This window comes from Ixodes scapularis, unplaced genomic scaffold, assembly GCF_016920785.2.
Source record: "Ixodes scapularis isolate PalLabHiFi unplaced genomic scaffold, ASM1692078v2 ptg000005l_1___fragment_3__unscaffolded, whole genome shotgun sequence".
NCBI lineage: Eukaryota > Metazoa > Arthropoda > Arachnida > Ixodida > Ixodidae > Ixodes > Ixodes scapularis.
The window spans coordinates 300,281-317,629 of NW_024609887.1; the positions used below are offsets into that span (position 1 = coordinate 300,281).

At 44.6% G+C, this 17,349-nt stretch overlaps 2 protein-coding genes across 2 annotated transcripts in view; both read right to left on the minus strand.

The window, feature by feature from the left end:
- Positions 1-9,247, minus strand: part of LOC120847513 — a 50,901-nt gene extending 41,654 nt beyond the window's left edge. The window contains exon 1 of the mRNA XM_042287599.1: positions 9,222-9,247. Within this exon, the coding sequence (XP_042143533.1) occupies positions 9,222-9,247 (26 nt within the window). The remainder of the gene's footprint in view (positions 1-9,221) is intronic.
- A 2,080-nt stretch (positions 9,248-11,327) lies between these two features.
- Positions 11,328-12,895, minus strand: LOC121048350. The gene has a single exon (XM_040504573.2). The coding sequence runs from the start codon at positions 12,788-12,790 to the stop codon at positions 11,774-11,776; it is 1,017 nt and encodes a 338-aa protein (XP_040360507.2). The 5' UTR covers positions 12,791-12,895; the 3' UTR covers positions 11,328-11,773.
- Between the last annotated feature and the right edge of the window lie 4,454 nt (positions 12,896-17,349).

The following is a 17,349-nucleotide window of genomic DNA, read 5'->3' on the forward strand; positions in this document are numbered from 1 at the left end:
AAGCATTCGAGAGAGCCAAACCCTGTAATATACGGATGGAATTCCAGAATGATGCTACTGGCAGTTTGAAACATTCGGCACTGTAACAGTAACAATGACATGTCACTTGCCTATGTAATGCTCATTGTCGCAGATCAAACTGCTTTTTCCGTCTGCACTCATTTTCAGTGGACTCATTCAGCGAACTCGCACCCGAGACTGCAGCGCTGGGTTCTGCGAAGTAATTTGCATGAATATAGATGCAACAGGTTTCTTTGAGTGTGCGTCTAACACGTATTCTTCATATTGAATCTGCTACTGTATTCATGACCATGTCCTTAATTGTATCCACATTCCAGCTTATTTTTATTTTGACATTTGTGTTTTCTTCAGTACTTTTCTCAACATCTGTGCTTGTTGGGCCGTACTCAAGACCATACATGTTGTCTTTCACTATTACATCAATATATAAAACTGTTGATGCCGAGTGAGAATTCAAGATTCCGAATCTGTCGTGCGAGTTAAATAAGAACCAATAAAAAGCTCTACAAAGGAAATTTTGTTAAAGGAGGCTGTATAAGCATTAGAATAGCACATGCCATGCTAAAAAAAAATACAAATTCTTGTTAGGTATGCAAGCATGACACTGCTGTGCTGTTTCTGATGTGTCACAAAAAAATCAGTGCCATACAGTGTTCCTTAGGGAAGTACAAACTGTCGAATTCAAAGCCCAGAAGTTTTATTCAAGAATGTTCCTCAATACAAATGTATTTAGAGATCTGAGCCACTGACTCATACATGACTATGTGGCGAACATTCATTTTCATATGCGTTATAGTTTACAAGGTCTAGTCTGCATTGATTTATTGCATTCATGCTGAAACTGGGAGGGGTTCTCTGAGTATGAATAAAGATATAAACATTTCTTAAAATCAAAACATTTGAGAACAGACTATACGGCTCTGCATTGCAGTAGTAGTTTTATTTGTAGTCTTTACAGTTGAATGTGAATATTTGACAGAAGTCTCTCAGGTTGGGGCGAAAGAGGGTTAAATGAATGCATTTGATCATTCGCCTTAATTCGGTACCCATCATTTTAACGCCTACGTGGCCTTGTCCTGGGGGGTGACTGACTAAAATAAGAGGATCTATGTGCTGATCACGAAAGAATATGCTAGCCATTCTAATGTAGCTCTGCCAAGTACTTGATTGTGATTTGTTTTTATTTTCAGCTACTTGGGTGCCTCAAGATCTGGAGATCCTAGTGGCCACAAGCTTGGACTCAATCTTTTTCTGTGGTCTGGCCAGGACCATGGGGGAGATAATCCCAGCGACAAGAGCATCGCAGTATCTCCCTGCCTATGACTTTCGATCAGCGTCACGACAGGGGAGTCCTCGTGCCACCAGGTATTAGGTATGCCACTTGAAATAAGCATTTTTCTTACCTATTACTAGAACAGCAAAAGCACTACTAAGCCTGAAATGCAAAAAAAATATATTCAAATCTTGGGTTGGATGGAGTTCCAATTACAAAAAGGAGTCTGCAGACATGATTAACATGTGAACTTAAAGCCCGCGGATGTAGGTTCGACGGTGTCACAGAAATAACTTCCCGCAGATCGCCTTGTTCGTGCTTTACCCAAACAAATTCTTAAAATAATCATTGTGTTTTGTTGGTGTCGTCAATCTTATGTCCCTACCACACCCAGCAGTCGGGACATGTGAAATATAAAAAACAGGAACTTGCACATTGTCAGCTCTGCAAAGATAATATATTGAACCGAGCATAGCACGTTCAACTTAAGAAAGCAATTCAGTGCAGGCCTAGTTTTAAGCTTCACATATTTGTTATTGCCCTTCATAATGAAGTAAAAACTGCTTAAGTTGTGGCCCACTACAGGCTTTCTATTAGTGTTAAAAAGTGTGGTAGAAAACATGATTGCGCTTGGAAGACGGGGACATAGGAAGGACAGACGCAACAGAGCGCCAACATTCAACTGATTTAATTCAAGAACCTCAGCGTAGAAACGGACTTTGTCACCGCACCACATCTCAACCAATCCGTTCTGCCACGGACCGCAAGTACGCCAACTCCTTATCCGCCAAGTCAATTGACGCCATACTGACACAACTTGTGCCGGAACTATTTATAGTGTCAGCCTCCATAATCTCGCTAACAGTCCTATCTTTGTGCCTCTCAAGAACAGTAGACGAAGCAAATAATTGTTTGCACCCGCAGTCATGACAGTGACACGACAGATCATCACTGCGAGTGCAAACCATTATTTGCTTTGTCTACTGTTCTTGCTAGGCACAAAGATGTGACTGTTAGAGAGATTATGGAGGCTGATGCTATAAATAGTTCTGGCACGTGTTGTGTCAGTGTGGCGTCAATTGACTTGGCGGATAAGGAGTTGGCGTACTTGCGGTCTGTGGCAGGGCCACGGATTGGTTGAGATGTGGTGCGGTGACGCAGTGTGTTTTTACGCTGAGGTTCTTGAATTAAATCAGTTGAAAGTTAGCACTCGGTGGTGGCTGTCCTTCCTATGTCCCCGTCTTCAAAGCGCAATTATGTTTTCTAACGTACCGTACCAACTTGCCCAACAATCAGCACTTGTTAAAAAGTGCTATTGTGTTTTAAGCAGCTCACACCAAATATTTTCTTGAAATACATAGGTTCATGAAAATTATTATGTAGATGTTGGCAGACAGTCATGGTGAGGCCAATCTTTAATGCCAAGTGGTCCACTTATTCAGAGTTAAAGGGCCCCTGAAAAGAAGAAAAAAGTTTTTCAAAAACAGTCTGGTTGAGACACGCGTGTCAAAAAATGAATTTTACGCGAAAAAAAAATTTTTTTAGAGCAATATTGACCGCGCCAGACGCAATTTAGTCGGCAGTCACCTCCTTTCCACTTTTCTCTCTCTCGGCATCTCGGGCGCGTGGAGGAGAGGTAGTCCCCGCCTCTTCGTAGTGGATCGGCTTGGCTGCTTTCCTGGCTTGGCTGCGCCCCGCACGAGAGCCATTGCTACTTCCTGGCCGTGTTCCAAAATTGACTCGATCTTACCCCGGGGTGAGGGTTTTGTACTCTTGGCGTTCTAAAACCTACCCGCGTACCACGTTTTTCAATCTGTGCTGTCACGTGATACGATCCGCCGGAGAAACTCGGATCCATTTGGAGATTTCGAACACAGCCCCTGGCCGGCTGTCTGCCGGTCGAACGACATACCGCGTCGTATCGTGCACGTACCGTGGTCACCGTGGTCGTACACACAGTACATAGTCGTCGCGGTGGACCCCGACCTGAAGCGTCGGTTGCTTCAACGCTGCCAGCAGCTGGGCCTTCGCCCGTACGAGGACACGCCTCGCCAGCCGGAAGGCGTCCGCTCCGATCGCCGCGAGGCACCCGCTTCGCCGCGGCGAAGCGGGTGCCTCGACGAGTTTGTTCGAGCCGCACGATCCTTCAAGCCGCCGCGAGGACACGCAGTGGTAACTGATTTTTTTTTTTATTAAACGTTGAGTGCGGTGCCGCGTGCCTCACTAAACTTTTTACGGGAACCACGGGAACCGACATCTAAAAAAACATTGACACTGGCGCGCGCACAGAAAACAAACAAAAGATGAGGTAAACGGGACACACGAATCGCGCAAAGAAGAGCAGAAAAACAAAAATCTGTCACCCCGCGCCACTTCCTAAGTACTTACTATGACTGACTAACTAACACAAGCAACAAGCCCTCTTCAGAACGCGAAACGCGAAGACGGCGACCACGAAAGAAAACAAAATGGCGAAGCTTTTGTTTGTTGTTTTGTTGTGGTATCCGAACGGAAGTTACGATTTTGTAAAACGTTTGTAAACAATTGCGACATTCATTCGATGGATTGTTTCTTAAACCTAAAAATATGTAATTCAAAAGGCGTTTTAAAAAAATCACGAAGATTTTAAAACCAACATTTAAGCTGTCACTCATTCTATTGGCCAATGAGAAGCTGAGTTGAATGACCATCGCTACCAATGAGAAGTCGAGCTGAATGACCATGGAATTTGCGCGCAAAACTTCAAATAAATCTCTCGCCGTCAATATTGCTCTAAAAAAATTTTTTTTTCGCGTAAAATTCATTTTTTGACACGCGTGTTCCGACCAGACTGTTTAAAAAAAACTTTTTTTTTCTTTTCAGGGGCCCTTTAATTGAGTTTGTAAATATTGTAGGTCGTAAATTAAATTTTTATGGTATGCAATGGGCACAATCATCCGTAATGACTAGCTCTACCTAGGGGAACTTCATACGTTTACTACGGCAAGATGGTTTCGAAAAACAAAGTATTTAGTTTATTCAACTCCTGCACTAACCTTGTCTTTAGAAACTTTTTATATTCTTTGCGATGCTGAGATAAGATTCTGGAAATAGTTTTTCTAGAACTACTCTAGATATTTCCAGTTCATCATTTTTCTCGCAAAGCATTCGAAAGAGCCAAACCCTGTAATGTACGGAGGGAATTCACAGAATGATGCGACTGACAGTTTGGAACATTCGGCACTGTAACAGTAATAATGACATGTCACTTATGTAATGCTCATTATCGCAGATCAAACTGCTTTTTCCGTCTACACTCATTTTCAGTAGACTCATCCAGCGAACTCCCACCTGAGACTGCAGCGCTGGGTTCTGCAAAGTAATTTGAATGAATAATGATGCAACAGGTTTCTTTGAGCGTGCGTCTAACACATATTCTTTATATTGAATCTGCTAACTGTATTCATGACCATGTCCATAATTGTATCCACATTCCAGCTTATTTTTATTTTGACATTTGAGTTTTCCTCAGTACTTTTCTCAACATCTGTGCTTGTTGAACCGTACTCAAGTCCATACATCTTGTCTTTCGCTATTACATTAATATATAAAACTGTTGATGCCGAGTGAGAATTCAAGGTATCGAATCTGTCGTGCGAGCTAAATAAGAACCAATAAAAAGCTATACAAAGGAAATTTTGTTAAAGGAGGCTGTATGGGCATTAGAATAGCACATGCCATGCTAAAAAAAAAAAGATACAAATTCTTGTTAGGTATGCAAGGATGACAGTGTTGTGCTGTTTCTGATGTGTCACAAAAAACAAAAAAAAATCAGTGCCATACAGTGTTCCTTATGGAAGTACAAACTGTTGAATTCGAAGCCCAGAAGTTTTATTCAAGAATGTTCCTCAATACAAATGTATTTTGAGATCTGAGCCACTGACTGATACATGACTATGTGGCAAACATTCATTTTCATGTGCATTATAGTTTACTAGGTCTAGTCTGCATTGATTTATTGCATTCATGCTGAAACTGGGAGGGGTTCTCTGGGTATGAATAAAGAGATAAACATTTCTTGATATCAAAACATTTGAGAACGGACAAAAGGAAGGATCTGAGAACGGTATCTTAGATTCTCTTCTTTTTCTTACAGTATATCTAATGTTCACTTTATTTCACCTGATGCATTTAGTTTTTAGCGCAGCTCTTAGCACCCGTTTCCGCGTTTCGCGGCGTCGCTGTCGGCGTAACCGCCCAACTAAACTTGGCAGGAAATTGAATTAATGTTGTGGTCATGTGACGTTAATATTTCCGCTAAGTCTAGCTGAGAAACTGAATTTTTTTATGGATGACGTGACACGGTCATGCGACGTCATTTTCCCCGCTACTTTTAGCGGAAAAACTGCATTTGTGTTGAGGTCATGTGACATCAATTTCCGCGCTAAATTTATTGGGAAACTTTACCCGCTAAATTTAGTGGGGAAATTTCCCCCTAAATGGGAGGGAGCAGAAGAGGAGGAGGGGAGGGGAAGGAGGGGCATACCCTCCCATCTTCCTCTTCGAGAGCTGTACTGTATTTTCTCATTACAGAGAATTGTAAACGTCTCATATTTCATCTCATGTTTTTTCAACTTTTATATTGCAGGTGCGCTTGCAGCACAAATCTGGGTTATGCTGATCCTCTACGCACAAGTTAGGAACTCCTGAGTGACAAGAGTGGGAGTTTGGTCTGACAGCTCAAGGGACACCATTGTTCAGTATTGAATTTTTAATTATCTTCTTTTCAGCAAAGTTAAGCTTTGCTGCATGCAGTTCTTCTAAAAATAAATACCTGCAACCAAATTTACCAGCTCACGACATTTTGCCTCTGCTCTTAGTGCTCCTGGTGAGCCTCGGATAAGAGCTTACTGGTGTGCAAACATCATAATTGTTTGAAACCACTCACTGATGTAGACTCATTGACATCCAGCATTCCAATGAAACGCTGGATATCCACAAGTCTTTCTTGAACAATGCAAGCGGGAAAGGAACCATACAATCATATTGTATTGGGGGACATTCTACAGAGTGTTTTTTTGTATATTTTACAGATTTTTTAAAAAAAAAGTCGTAAAAGCTACATTTACGCAGTCTGTACACGTGAGTTATATGGCCAGGGCGGCATAGTATAAAAGGCTAATTTGTAATGATCAGTCGGCTTATTACAGAGATGTGCCAGACTTCTTTCAGAAAACTAGATGGAGGTTCATTCTCGCGTGGTTTTATCCCGCGAATCTGAATATCCCGTTCGTTTTCCACAAAGATATAACTAAACGTGAGAAAACACAAAAAAACATCCTACCAATAGTGACATCGTAAGAAGACCTTTCAGCCGCCAAGTGTGTGTCGCTTAAGGGCCGCGCGTCCAGTCGCAAGTTTTCTAGGTATATTCTCCCGCATTGGCACCAGTCGTGACACATTTTTCTGCCCCTTTAAAAAATAGCATGTGCGTGCATAGCTTTCATAGGCGCTGAAGATGTGTGAACAAAGATTTTGAAAGCTGCTCTTGTGACGTCGCTCTCTAGGGAAGTGCTTTCAAAGCGCTTTAAGATGACTCTATGCAGCCTCGATTAATTAAATTAGCAAATAATTTTGATATTTGAGATTCTGGAGGTCAAATTAAGAAGATTTAAAAGTGTTTTCTCAAATACAAAACCGCTTCAGCCTCTCTCTAAGTATAGTATGTTCCTGAAATTTTCAATCAGTGAAAATAGACCCATGGTTCCAATTAGAAACTTCTAAGCATCATCAAAACACACTAAATCAATTTTCTTTGTGAAGATATAAGACAAGAGCAGCATTTTATGGTGTTCTAAAAAAATGGTCAATTCGGACGCGTTTCCAGACTTCGGTTTCTTACCAGAGCGCATCTTTGCACCTACGGTCCTGCTGCCCGGTGGCCGCAGTGCGAAGCCGCCCCCTCGCCTCCCTCGTAGGATGGAGGGAAGCAAGGCGCACGTGTGTTGCGCGTCTAAGCCCCTGGGGAACAGGACTGTGGGCGCAAAGATGAGCTCTGATAAGAAACTGAAACCTAGAAACTCGTCCAAATAAAGCATTTTTACAGAACGTGTAAAATGCTACCCCTGCATTATATCCTTCTAAAAAGAGTTGATTTTGTGGTTTTCAGTGACTCAGCAAGTTTCCAATAGAAACCATAGTTTCATTTTCACTAATTAAAAAGTTAATTAACAAATTGTATTTAATTATCTGACTGATCGTTACGACTAGGTCCCTATACTACGTACGCCTGGCCATACAACTTGCCTGCACAAATCGCATTAATTTAGCTTTCACGACCTTTCTAAACATATATGTAAAGCTTAAAACTAAATTGCCGTGTACAACAGTGAAAAGGCGAAACCACCATGTTGGAGCCATATGGCTCCAACATGCCGGTATCGCCTTTTCGCTGGTATAGGATGTCCCATATTACGTTATCCATGTATGGTTCCGTCCGCCTACATGGTTCCGCCATAATCCACTACGCCGGTATAGGATGTCCCATAATACGACACGCTTGTATGGTTCCGCCTACCTGTATCGTTCCGCCGTAATCCACTATACTGGAGCTGCCTTTTCGCTTGTATAGGATGTCCCATATTACGGTTACGCTTGTATGAGCCTTTTCCATCTTCTTTCCATCATCGAGATTTTCCAACAGGGTATTGGCTCAATATCGGGTCATATCGGCTAAAACGGGCCGTTATTGCCGCTTTTCACCACTATTCTTCCAATATTGGCTCAATATCGGCTAAATCGGGCCATTATTGCCGATTTTAACCATTATTATGCCAATATTGGCTCAATATCGGGTCATATCGGCTAAATTGGGCCGTTATTTCCAATTTTAGCCATTATTCTGCCAATATTGTCTCAATTTCGGGTCATATCGATTTGGATTGTTGACTAAAGTGGGTACTGGAACGTGACACAACCGTTGCCAGACTAAACTGTCCAAAACTCTGGTATTACCGATAATCGCAACTCCTTCGTGGACACAGTTCAACCACTGGTGGGATAGGACCATTAAAAAGGTTAACGACAACCATTCAAAAAATTAATTCTGTGCATGGTTCGTACAAGTGGTACGCGTGGTACGCCCTTAATTCGCACTTCACGCAGCGTCAATTTTTGGCACCTGCCGAAATTCGGAGCGCACAGCATTGTAGGTGGCGCCACAGCGTGTCATCTGCTTGGGCCTAATCCTCGGGGTGCTGTCGCGACTTCCACGTATACTTGCCGCTTCCTTTTGATCTGATTCGACAAAAGCAGCTGGCACACGTGCTAAACACGACCATGGGAACATCGTCCCTAGCGGGCTGTCCTTTGCTTGCTAATCTGTGCCACAATTGTTTTTGTTGCTCGGGCAGTCTCTTTACATGACAGTACAAGCTACTGAAGAAAATCAGCCTAGCTCCTGTTGCCTGACGAAGTCTAGAGTATGAGAATACAGTCAAACGTGGACATAGCAAGTTCAATGCTATAAAATTTTCAATCTAACGAAACTACTATTGCGTTGTCCACAACTCCTTGCTTACGCGGCGAGCAAGCTTGTCTGCTAGGCGCGCACAGCAAACGACAGCCGCCGTGGCGTCACGCCAATGTGGTATGCTTGATTTTCTGTCGTCTGGTCTGTGGCAGGTCGTAGCAATGGCCAGCCCTTTTCGGCGCCTGTCGGCAATTTACTGCCGTTTTAGGGATGAGGACAAAGTGTATCAAAAAGAGCAGAAATACGTCGAAAAGTAGGTTATTTACCCTGACGTGAAGCAGTTAACTGTGAGAGGACATGCACAAGTCTCGGCCGCCATGAGTTTCGCCGAGAGACGCGGAACCCGAAGACACTATGAAGCTCCTGTCTCGCCTCCACATTTCCTCGCTCAACTGCAGCAGACCAAAATGGGCCCACTTGCTGCACGTATAGGCATTATGCATTTTGGCCTCAATATACCAGGCTGAGTTCTGTCGCAATTTCAGTTTAACCAAGTGAGTGTGGCTCAGAAGAGAGAGAGAGAGAAAAATAAAAGCTCTGAGGCAGCACTATCAAAGTTCAGTCTTCAGAAGGAGTTTTGCTGCACAGAAGCGCTGGCAGGGTTACTTTACGGTAACAGGTCTCACAAAATAGCATGACCAGTTGCACCGGCGGGGCTTATTACATAGCGAGTCTGTCTGCTCCGTGGAACTGTGCAAGTGGCTATACAAAACTCCACATGCTTTATATAAATGCAGTTTTAGGCTATATAACCATTTTACACAGAAGTTCAAAGAATGTGAAAGAATTCATACTTGTTAGAGATCCATGTAAGGTCCACATTTTTCCAATGCTAAACGATTGTGATATCCATCCCCGAGATATCTATCCACCAGTCACCCACCTGCAGTACACTCCGACACATTTTCTCATGAGATCTCTGGACGTAAGCTAGTGTTGTCCCAAATAAAGGCTAGTTTCGAAGAGCATATGCGGGAAGTGAGCTTGTCTGCTAGTTATGCAGAGCAGACAGTCGTGTGACGTCAGGCCGAGCTCCTGGGAGGATAGGGCAAACAATGTCCGCTCTCCAGCAGGTCTTTTATTACAGCTTCTTTGCCTTTTCTGCGGTTGTTGGAAGTTTACTGCCACCTCAGGGGCGAGGTGATGTTGGGTGAGGATGCGGCATACAGAAAAGAGAAGCGGAAATACCCAGAAGGGTACATTCTTTCACTTGATGGGAAGGTATTCACCTTGAGATAACACATCCAAGCCTCGGCCACCATGATCCATGGCCAGAGACGACGGACCCTGTGGTAGGCCAGAGACGATATATAGGTGCCATGAAGCTCATCTTTCTCCTCCACGCATGTTCTCTCATTATTATTATTTTAGTTTTATTATCTAATGCCCCACACAACCATTAGGTCTTGGTGTAGAGGCACAAAGAAAAAATTGAAAAACACAATCAAAACTACCTGTCCACTTGCACAGAGTATGTCCACACCTGAGCATCGTACCGGCTGCGCTCGTGTAATCACATACTGGTGATGCACGTTAAAGACCCCAGGATCGCAATTGTACCGCACTGGTCAAATTGCCCATCTACAGCATGAGACATGTATTAAGATGGCTGACCAACATAACGCTGTTGGTCAGCCATGCCCTCAACAGAGGGCCCTTAAGGATTAATAAAGTAATGAAAAGATCCAGGTCCATTCCACGTTTGATTACAATGAAACGTGATCAAACAGGCGTGACGGACAATGACGAAGGACAGAACACAAACATGCCTCGCCCTTGTCCGTCACACCTGTTTAATCATGCTTCACTTGTACGAACTAGCATAGCGCACCACTTTGCATGAATATAACGAGATCAGAAAGCACATCAGTAGCAGGGGATAATCTGTTAACACAAATTTGCATTTGAACAACCGGAGACAATTTCACATGAGTAGAAAGTAAAACACATAACGGCCCCTAAAATCAGAAGGCAATGCATGAAAATTAAGAAATTATGCAAAATCACCATCAAGAAGGCCATGAATGGTTCTACATAAAAATAATGCATTGTAAGCAATTCTTTTTTATAGGTTCTGCAGGGAAAGTATTTTAAGGATGTATTTATACTCGTAAGTACATAGGCTTCCAAAGTACTCATCATAAATAATATGAATAGGTCGCTTTTGTGCCTTTTTCTATGTGTCATGTCAAATCTAATCGAATTCCAAGCCACAGTACAAGACTTAAGTTGAACTTAAACTAAGGAACAAACTAGCCTAACAGCACATGCAGGATTAGCACCATCCAACGGGCTTGTGATTGGCCCCCTTGGCCTGTAGCTTCACCGCTTAGTCCAGCTTAGGGCGAGACGGAGTATAGAAGTTCACACAGGGCACAAAATACACCTGGAGATGCTCCAAGAGTCGACTGATGCCTGACAGTGCCGCTGCACATGACACTTCACCGTCAGCTCAAACACTGGCAACCACTCGCAGGTCGCCTGCTTGATGCCCTGTACAATGGGCTTGGCAGGCTTCATGAACAGCTTGAAAGGACCTTGAGTGACGATTGGTAGCACTGCTGCACACAACACTCCACTGTCAGTTCAAATGCTCGCAGAAACGCACAGTTTGAAGGGTTGGCACCTTGCATGCTGCACTTGGAAGATTCCTTGCACAGTTCAGAAGAGCTCTGACGGACGCCTGGCAGCATTGTTGCACACAACACCGCACTGTCAGCTCGAATGCCAGCAGCAATGCACAGCTCATCTGCTTGAGGCCTTCCACACAGCATTTGGGAAAGCTCTCAGTCAGCTCAAAAGAGTCCTGATCAACATCCGGCAATTTTGTTGCCCACAAAACATAACTGTCAGCTTAACTGCTGACACTAGCGCACAGTTCAATTGCCAGAGGCCTTTCAGAATGCAGCCTGCAGAGGTTGGAAATCATACGAGGGCCTCAAAGAAGCTACAAAAGCTATGTTAAAGGCCTACAGCAGATGTAGAAGTGGAAGGATGACATGTCTGCTTTTGTAGTCCAGTCTGAGGTATTGAACAGCAGTGTCAAGTTCGGAAAGGTTGTACATTTTAGTCACGTGCGTGAGGGAATCGCACTGCCAGATGCCGATGGCGGACGACTTGATCGGCAGTTCAAAAAAATCTGTCATGTTTGGCAGAATGCTTGCCTTGAACCTGTCTTCAAGGAGCTTCAAGACGACAACTGCAGACTCGTTCAGCATGAAGCACTGACCTGCTTTGACAATGCGTTTCGGTTCCGAAATCTCAGGTTGATACAAATGTCTGACTTCAGACATTCGTCTGCTGATCTGCGCTAAAGGCTTGCTTGTTGAACGTAGCATTTTCTTAACCTTACCCAGGAAACTTTCAAAAGGAAACGCACTAAAACTGTCAAGAGGGCCATGGTCCAAACACTGCTCAGCCAGATGGCTGAGCGTGTGCACGTTGTAAACGAGCTGCTTGGCCCCATACAAGGTGCCAAACTCCTGCACAAAGTACCTAAGAAGGTCCCTGGCAAATCCGTTATAAACCTCGTAATGTGCAGGAGATACAAGAATTCTCACTGCCACATGCAGCATTAAAAAGTGACGGTACTGATCGTTTGGCAACACATGCTTCAAAACCACAGGTCCCACATACAAGAGGAAGCTTCGAAACTCTGTGGCCTTCCACCGGTCAAGTTCCTCAGTGCCTCTTGGCTTCCTTTGAAAGTTGCTGGGGAAACGCTTACTGCAACTTCGAAGTAAATCATTCAAATTTTCACGCTGCTGTCGACTTAGGCGTCTCCCGAACCCTTGGCTAACCCAGTTTCTCAGAAGGCGCCGCATAACGCCAAGACAGACGAGATGCATGTACTCCGTAGGAAACCATGACACCATGTCGACATCTAAAGATTCAAATGGCGACGTTCCCGTGTGATGGTGCTCGTCTTCCTGAGACCGGAACGACTCGTTGGTGCGTTGTGGTGAGTGCAAATCAGGAAATGTCATTCGACCCTCGAGATGCAGGCCCCTCTGACTGCACCGTTCGCAGGCGTGATAGCCAGTGTGCCCAACTATTTGCTTGATAAAGCTTCTTGCGGGTGCGTCGCACACCATGGCCGTGATGCTGACAGTGATGTGGCTCCCCTTGAAGACCATGCCATGCACTGTGAGCTTGCGGGCTTCTTCAAGGAATGCGTACAGGTACTGCTCCAGATTTGGGGGCTTTCCTGTGCCGCAGTATAAACTGACCATAAAAGGTGACGGCAGAGGGGTCAAATTCGTTATCCGGCATAATAAGGGCCAGAAGCTCACCTGTGAGCTTTTGAACAGGGGCAGACCGCCAATGTTCCCTTGGAGCTTAATCTCCTTAGGAATGGGGCAGCCTTGCAATGACTGACGGATGCCTTCTTCTAAGCCGAAATGCACAAACTTGTCACATTGCTCTAGTCGGGACTTCCGTTCTGTGCACAACACAGTCCGCGCGTCTTTGGGTAGTCCGGCAATGCCTCGACGCCGACAAAGGCAAGAACATCGTTCAGACATACGTGGCTCATGTTGTGCTTCCCAGCAATACTTGCGAGCTCGTCGCATGCCGAGAGTTCATGCGGCTGGGATGACGACGTAGTGACAGCGTTCGGATTCGCGCTGCCGTTTGGTGGCTCCGAGTTATGGTCAGCGCTTTCCTCTGACTGGTACTCATCGCTCGTATCGTCTTCCGACGAATCGTCTTCCGACGAATCATTTTCTGAAGAACTCGCCAGCACGTCAGATCTCGAGACTTCAAAGCTCGCCGACTGCACCTGGACTTCCAAGTCACCCGAACAGCCAGCTTCACTCGACTGGAAAACGCCTCCGGCTGCAGGTTTATCAGAGCGCGCAACATCGCTGGAAACGGCATTGCCCGTCAAACCGCCTTCCGTTCTCGGCTTCTTGCAGCTTGCAGCTTGAAGATCCGCCATGAGCTGCTCATGGTCCTTCTTGAGCTTCCGGTACTTACGCCACTTGTTCATTATCAGGAAGTAGCGCACCAAATGCAGTCTTTAACACGGCGAAATACGAGCCACAACAGAACAGAGGCGCAGACCACTGTGGTGCAGACGCAAGTTGTTGCCAGATGGTCTCAACAAAAAACCGCCAAACGCCTGGGTGGTATAGCCCAAATATAGCCAAAACTAAAAACAATGGTTTTTAAGCCTTTTTTGACAATTTTTCACACACATACAAGACACGTTACATTATCTTTTTCAAGCCCCAGATGCGCCACAGTTTGTGCACATTATGTCACTTGCAAATTAAAAAAAGAGTAAAGCTATACGCACTCCGGAGTGCGCCCCTCCGAGAGATCATGCCGCTCGGGCCACCCTTTTCGAACGGCGCGTGAATCACTGGGGCGCTCGTTAACACAGCCCCCCGCCTGCGTTCAGGCCGCTTCGCGGCGACAGTATCGGCTGCTAATTACAAAACGTAACCAGTGCACCGTAGCCGGCAATCCAAGCCCCGCTGTCCCCGATCGCACCTCCGGAAAGGGAGTCCGCTACCATTTAGTTCTGCAAAGTTTCTCGACAACATTCGATTTTTTTTTTTTTACTGTTCATCGCAAAATAGGAAATGTCGTAAATATCGCCAAATGCCTCGACAAAACAAAATGTTTGAGAAAAAAAAAAAAAAAAAAAAAGTTGGCCCACCGCGGTTCGAACCCGCGTCCACTTGCGTATGAAACGGACATCCTAACCCCTACGCCATGGCACCTTTTTTTTTTTTTTTTTTTTTTCAAAGCAGTTGTTTATTTACATGTTAAAAACATAAGTAGCAAGAATGAAGGAAATGAGGTATATACATATGTTAGAGCAGAAAAAGAACGTTACATATGTTAGACATTGCATTAAATAACCCAGGTGCAAAGTAAATCAGTTAAAGGTTACAACATTGTTAAAGAGTATAGTAAACTCGCCTCTGGATGTATATTACACTCAACGATGTTAAAAGTGTATTAGAGTGAGGCACATGCGAAGGCGACGGATAGTCTTCCTGAGGCATGAAAATTTAGTGCTACCTTCTGACCTTTCACCAGAGTGTCTCTCAGATCTTTTTCTATTTCTACTGGTTCTAAAATTCTAATAGTCCACTCCAATTTGCTAGCAAAGTGTCGCCACGCAGGTTTAGGGTTCAGTGTGCACTCTGTCATGTCTACTCTTGACCGCCATAGCGAATGTAGGCCTAAAACCATGATTATCTCAGTGAGGTCAGTCAGCGTCCTTTGGTCGTGCCGCCGTAGGAATTTCAAGGTACACCAACTAATCTGCAAGTCCAGATCAAAGAAAGACTGTAGTTCGGCCCAAAATATTTCTGCATTGGAACAAAAAATAAACACATGCTCGAGTGTTTCTTCTTTACCACATAAATCACAATTGTGTGACCATGGCACGAAGAAACCCTTGGCCTGCTGCCACACTTTGACGGGAAGCACTTCCGTGTGGAACTTGAAAAAGAAGTCTTTCGATGATGTGGCGACGGGCAAACGTTTTAGACGATTAAATACGTCATTGTCGGTTGGCTGGTTCTTCAAGGGTCTGTAAAGCGGAGGAGGAATCAGCGCGGAGACTGTAGCCCAATACAGTTGCTTACGGTTGCTTTTCAGAAGAAAGTCCCACGAAAAAGTGTTTTGCAGCAGGCGGACTGACTGGGCGATTTCTTTGTAAAAGAAAAGCACTCGAGAAAAGGGTGTAGGGGTAGCAGTGGTGACTTGCCATGCCATAAGTTGCGACGCACCGAGGTGGTGAAATGCAGACAGTATGAAGGGGTCTTGCTGATCTCGGAAGAAGAGGAAACGATGAATGACGAGCTTTAGGCCGACATTGATGAGACCTAAGCCTCCTTTTGCAAGACTTAGAAAGAGGTTTTGACGTCGCATTCGTTCCATGGACGATTTCCATATAAAAGCAGCCCAGGAACGCTGAACTTTGTCTGCCGTGGCAGTAGAGAAGGGCATCACTTGCGCAGAATAGAGGATGGCTGGATATGATATGGTGTTGCACAGGTAGCTTCTTGTAAAAAAAGAAATGTGCCGGGATTTCCATGGAAATAGCTTCGCTCCTTGTGCTCCGATGCGTTTCTTCCATAAGGACGCCGCACCTCCACGAAGGTCTAAGTTGGTCCCCAAGTAGGTCGTCACTGATTCTGACCACTGAATACCCATAAACTTAGAAGGTTTGGTTCCCCAGTCTCCGAGCCAGGCACCGCAAGACTTTTTTCGATTCAAAGAAGAACCGGAGTATTTGCTATAGCTCTCTACAAGCTCAAGAGCAATCTGCACTTCTTTCTTAGATGAGCATACAAAGGTAATGTCATCGGCATATGCCAGAAACTTCAGGACGTGTTCGGAAAATTGGAATCCAGCGATCGAAGTATTGTGAAGTACAGTGCGGCAGAGTGGTTCTAAATATAACGAAAACAGAAGGGGCGAAAGCGGGCAGCCCTGTCGTACTGATCTGCGCACAAAAATAGAGGTTCCTACATTCCCATTGATGACGAGTTTCATTGTGATGTCCGTGTAAATTATCGAAATCCATTTCTCAATGTAATCTCCCAGTTCACAGTGTCGTATAAGGGAAAATAGAAACTTCCGGTCGACTCTGTCGAATGCTTTACTTAGGTCTAGCTGAAGCGCAGCTAGGTGTGCATAACCTTGTTCAGCAGCTTCGCACATGATGCGCATCCGGTGAAGGTTGTGTGTGATGGAACGACCTTTGAAGCCGTAGCTCTGGTGGTCTCCAACGATATGACGAAGTCCTATCTCAAGTCGTCGTGCCAGTATTCTTGTAAGAATTTTATAATCCGTACAAAGTAAGCTGATGGGACGAAAATCGGATACTTCAGGTGCTCCCTCATTAGGGGCTTTTTTGGGTATTAATACTACGTGACTTTTCCTCATTGACGGTGGCAGGAGCTCTCGTTTCCTGATGTCTTCAAATACGTGCACGAGAGAAGCGCCAACAATATCCGCAAATGTTTTATAAAATTCAGCACCAATGCCATCAGGACCAGGACTCTTGTTTGTAGGGAGCTCTTTTATCACTCGCTGTATCTCTCTCGGTGTTATGGGAGAGTTTATTATTTCTCTCGCTTCTTCTGGAACCTTAGGGAGTAAGGAGAGCACCTTCTCTGGAATATCCGACAAGGTTTCCGTCCTTGCAAATAGGTCTCCATAAAAGCTTTCAAACGCAGCGCATATATCTGATTGTGTAGATGCTATTGAGTCTTTATGATGAACCGCGGTGATAGCATTACGCTTGCGTCGTAGTCTTTCGAATGCGTGAAAAACTTTAGATGGCTGTTCCTCGTGTTCTAGTGTCAGCTCTCGACTTCGAATGAGCGCTCCCCAGTGTCGCTGTTCAATAAGCTGTTGCAATTGTTTTTTTATGTTCTTAATATCTTCAATAAATACGCCTGGGCGTCGTTCTTCTTCAGTGACGAGGGATCGTAAAGCATTTACGAGAGCTAGTTCTTTGGCCTTTTTTCGTGCACTCTCTACAGAGCTTCGGATGACCGCTTGCACTTTCACATAA